Source organism: Sardina pilchardus, chromosome 3 (assembly GCF_963854185.1).
Source record: "Sardina pilchardus chromosome 3, fSarPil1.1, whole genome shotgun sequence".
In the NCBI taxonomy this organism is placed as follows: domain Eukaryota; kingdom Metazoa; phylum Chordata; class Actinopteri; order Clupeiformes; family Clupeidae; genus Sardina; species Sardina pilchardus.
The window spans coordinates 17159336-17164335 of NC_084996.1; the positions used below are offsets into that span (position 1 = coordinate 17159336).

The 5000-nt window shown below is 45.1% G+C and overlaps 1 protein-coding gene across 1 annotated transcript in view; it reads left to right on the forward strand.

Moving 5' to 3' along the window:
• trpm4a (transient receptor potential cation channel, subfamily M, member 4a) overlaps positions 1–4508 on the forward strand; it is a 20461-nt gene extending 15953 nt beyond the window's left edge. Inside the window, exons 23-28 of the mRNA XM_062532197.1 lie at positions 324–489; positions 867–1048; positions 1550–1682; positions 2595–2667; positions 2975–3068; positions 3749–4508. Of these exons, the coding sequence (XP_062388181.1) occupies positions 324–489; positions 867–1048; positions 1550–1682; positions 2595–2667; positions 2975–3068; positions 3749–3786 (686 nt within the window). The 3' untranslated portion in view covers positions 3787–4508. The remainder of the gene's footprint in view (positions 1–323; positions 490–866; positions 1049–1549; positions 1683–2594; positions 2668–2974; positions 3069–3748) is intronic.
• Positions 4509–5000: the final 492 nt, after the last annotated feature.

Consider the following 5000-nt stretch of genomic DNA (forward strand, 5'->3'; position numbering starts at 1 on the left):
TGAACACAGCTGTTATAGAAATTGATCACTTTATAGAAATATCCATTCTAACAGGATTCCATATTTCATCTGGTAGAGAATAACTGTGAAAACATCATGGGTTTAACATGCAGGGAACATGCGTAAAATCAATGCATAGAATAGTCTAGTTCAGATGAAAGAGTGTTTGTGAATGAACAAACGTAGATTTACACGTCTTCTTCCTCTGTCTCTGTAATATTTCCTCTCCTCCACTCTCATAATCTCATAATTCCTCGATCACTCCCCTGCATTAATGATATCTTTCTCTCTCTCTCTCTCTCTCTCCACCTCCCTCTGTCCAGCTGACAAGCGTGATGAGGTGGAGTGCACCATGAACACCACTCTGATTGAGAATGGCATGGAGCCGTGCCCGCAGAGCGACGACAACTGGCTGGTGCTCATCCTGCTGTCCATCTATCTGCTGGTCGCCAACATCCTCCTGGTCAACCTGCTCATCGCTATGTTCAGGTACCACATGCACACAGCATGAGCACGCCCACGCATTCACGGTCTATGGGTGACTGGGCCTGGGAACACATCAGGGTTTTCTATCCCAAACTGAGGGTTAGGAGGTGTTATCCTAGTAGAGTGGAACCTGCTGGGTGTAATTGTGATCACAGGATATTAATGAAATATGAATAAATATAAATTAAATATTATCAAAATATTCAATAAAGTAAGAATGTGCATAGATCCATCTGTCATGTTCATCATCAGCCATGTCAGAGCTACATCACATCCATCTTTACACTGTGTGTGTGTGTGTGTGTGTGTGTGTGTGTGTGTGTGTGTGTGTGTGTGTGTGTGTGTGTGTGTGTGTGTGTGTGTGTGCGTGCGAATGACAGCTACACTTTCAGCAAAGTCCAGGAGCACAGCGACACGCACTGGAAGTTCCAGCGGTACAACCTGATCGTGGAGTACCACTCGCGGCCCTGCCTGGCCCCACCCTTCATCATCCTCTCCCACCTGCACCTCTTCATCAAGAGGAACATCCGCAGGGTGCCCTCCGTCAAAATGACACACTTCGGTAAGACAGCGACTCCTCTGAGCTGAACTGTGAGGTACCTCAAAGGTGTCCATATTGAGATCACGCTCTGCCAGACGCCCATGTCATAAATACACTTTATACACTCGATATAATAGTTGCGGGAGTAAATAATGTTGACTATCAATATGTAACATTAACAAAGGAAAGTGTAGTGGTCTCAGTCATTGAGTACTGTCAGTATGAAGAAAAAACCTGACAAAGCAGCTAGGCAGCTAAAATGCTACACTCATGATTTTAAAGACAGGTAGTATCAAGTTTGTATGTTTGTGTTTTGTGTTTATGTAAATTTTGATCCTATTTGACCGCTTTTCTATGTTGCCCACCCAAAATTTCTACCAGCCTACCCAAATATAGTAGGCTACAACAAGACTTGAGTGGTCTAAATTTAAATTGTGATTATGTTTAATTGTCTCTCTTTCTCTCTCTCCCTCTCTGTGTCCCTCTCTCTCTCTCTCTCTCTCTCTCTCTCTCACCTTAAAGTTCTGGAGATCAGGGGCAGGAAGGCGAGCCAGCTCAACACGTGGGAGTCCATTCAGAAAGAAAACCTTCTGTCCATCCAGAACAAGAAGCAGCGCGAGAGCGACACAGAGCGACTCAAGCGCACCTCCAGCAAGTCAGTGACCATACTCACTCCCTGTGTTCTTACTCAGTGGGCAGCGGTGGCTCAAGTCAAGTCAAGTTTAGTCAAGTCAAGTTATATAGCACATTTCATACACAGAGGTCATTCAATGTGCTTTACATAAACAAAAACCAAACAGTAATTATAGCAGATAAAAGCATAGATGGACAAAGAGTAATAGTAATAATAATAATAATAATAATAATAAAAAGATCATAATAGAAAATAAAAACAAAGCATAAATCAAGATCAAATCAATAAGGAATAATTAACATAAAAGACTCCAGATGGAATAATTAAGAGACAGTTAGCAGAAAGCATCTGAGAACAATTTGGTCTTAAGTCTAGATTTAAAACAGGCTGCAGTTGGGGCCTTTTTAATGTCATCAGAAAGTTGGTTCCAAAGCTGAGCCGCATAGCAGCTAAAAGCTCAGGAGGTAGAGGAGTCATTGGGCAGCGAGTATGTCGCCGGCTCGAGCCCAGCTCCTCCTGACCTGAAGTGTCCTTTAGCAAGACACTGAACTCCCAACTGCTCCCAATGTGCATCTTGCATGTCTGCCTCTGCCATCCATCGGTATATAAGCATGTGACTGAATGGGTTTTATGTGCATGTCATTCTAAAGAGTTATATTATTTAGATTACCGGTACTATAATAATTATACTATAAGCAAGTATATCATTATATAGTTTTCCATATAGATGTGCACCCTTGGTTTTGTTTTTTACAGTCATGTCCACAGCCAGGGCAGCCCGTTTTGTCACTAGTGTATGACTCAATGGAATGAGGGTCCTGGTGAGCGGGGCCTCCGGCTTGCCCCGCTACATGTGTGTGGGAATTGCCCTGCTCAGGCACTGACGAGCTCCCTCTCCCTCTCCCTCTCCCTCTCTGTGTCGTCTGCCTGCAGGGTGGATAGTGTGCTCAAGCAAATGGTGGAGATCCGAGACCACGACCGCAGGCTGAGAATGTTGGAGTCAGAGGTTAGTTTAGGGTGTGCGCCCCTCTCTCAACTCCCCCCCCCCCCCCCCCCCCCCCGCCCGCCCCCATGTGATACCCAACCACACGTGGCTTGGGTTCCACTGACCTCAACTGGGGGATCAGTCTGACTGTCTTGTATGTGGTGTGTGTGTGTGTGTGTGTGTGTGTGCGCGTATGTGTTTGAGAGATGATGGCTGTCTCTTCATTTGGAGATGCAGCTGTTTTAAGTGCGGGCTCAGCACAGAGCAGGGGCGATCCATCAAGTTCACACTCGTATACACTCCGTCTCTCTCTCTCCCACTCTCTCAGCTGGAGTACTGCTCCAGCGTCCTCTCATGGATGGCGGATTCACTGTCCCAGAGTAACCTGATAAAACCACCTCGCCCTCCCCCCGCACGAAGAGGTACAGTCTCTTTCCCCCTCTTTCTCTCTCTCTCTCTCTCCCATACACACACACACTCTCTCCCTCTCTCTCTCTCTCTCTCCCTCTCTCTCTCTATCCCTCCTTCTATCTCTATGGCATAACTAGGTTCTTCCTAATATAGCTCATATGTATTTATGTAGTGCTGAACTGGTGGGTGCTGGGGATCAAGAGCTGCATGGTGCTTATAGCAGCTAATTAAAAACATTCGGCTCAAACTACCTCACGTACACATGGAACCTCTCCCAGCACACTAATCATTTAAATGTTGAAATGCACAGGTAATGACCGCCTAAAATTAAACATATTTTACTCAATAACCAAAAATACACCTGCGGTTTGGAGTAACGATTGAGATATGTTGGCCACAGTTTGTTTGAGATATATTTGAAGGCGGGGGGGGGGGGGGTATTTATTGTCTTATAAATCTTTCTATTAAACAGACTTGGAATGCCTGTGAGATCAGTGAGCGGAGTGTAGAGTTCCTAGGGAGCAGTCCTAGTGTAAGAGTGCACTGTGGCTCTGCTTGGGAGGTAAACAGGCGTGAGAGCGGTGCGTGTGGGTCGGTCTCACTGCTCTCGTGCTCATTTTGGGAATGCCTTTAGGTGCAATCCTCTGTGTGGTCTCATGGGTCTCTTCTGTCTCTTCCTCGGATGCCCCAGAGTCGGTCCTCAGCCCACCCTCGTCACCCCGCTACTGATGGACCCCCTTGGGTGGGAAGAACAAAGGATCAGGAGGAGGAGGAATTGGCGAGGGAATCAGACGACTGCACTGGTCGTGGAGATGCACAGCCGCAATGACCAAAGAGAAGTCATTATTTATGTCGTATCCTATCTGTCCCATCCAAGCCAAAGGTTCTGACATTTCCTCTGTTTTTTGGGGGAAGGGGAGATCAATACTTGAGCATGTGATCTTCCATCCAGCTGTGAACAGATGCAGTAGTTTGCGCTGAAATGTGTTAGAAGGTGGCTTTGCCTTACGTCATCCCTTGACCACGAATGGAATTTAACCCACGGTCTTCGCATAGTCTTTGCATTTTATTGCTGTCTGGTCTATGTACTGTATCGTCCTGGGTTACAAGTTCCAACTGAACAAAATTACCACAGTTGTACAACCACAACTCACTGAAGATTTGGCAGCACATTATATTATGTTAAGGTCATGCCATTTTATCTGTCCTGTGCAAGGTTCCAAGCACTAGAGTACTTGATTAAATCAGGGTATGACACTTTCACCTCATTCCATTGTAGATAAATGCACCTTATTTTTTAATATTCAAATGTTTGAACTTTTTGTGTATGTCATGTTCCTTTCATTTCATTTAGAGGTTTATTACAAAACAACTTACATTCATAACTGATTATACAAGGTTTTAGATCAATTTATCTATTTAAGCTGCTTTGTGAATAAACTCTATTTTTAAGTGGGCATATTGTTGTGTTTTATTTTTAAGCATCCATTTGCCAGTGAAATTGTTTTTGTTTGATTATAGTTATCATCTAAAGTGAAAAAGCTCAAAGCATGAGACCATTAAAATGAGGCCTTCGGGGCCCTCTGTTCTTACCAAAGAGTCTCAGGTGCTCTTTCTGTATTATGTAACTGACTGAACAGTAAACTTTGCTTATTATACAACTGCATGTTTGGGTCTAAGGTTTGGGGTTTGTCGAATTAAGGTTACTAGCATGTAGCAACGAACCTACTTTTGAATATTCTCTGTCACGTCCACCCCATACTGTGCCCTGCCCTCGCCCTGCCTCACCTTGGCTCTTGATCGGCCTCCCTTCTCCCTCCCCCCTTCTCTCTCTCTCTCTCTCTCTCTCTCTCTCGCTCACTCTTTGGATTCCTCCATTCAGTGGCTGGCAGTTTTCCCATCCAGCCGGGTCCATACATGGCTAGAGCACCGGCGTGGTGGAC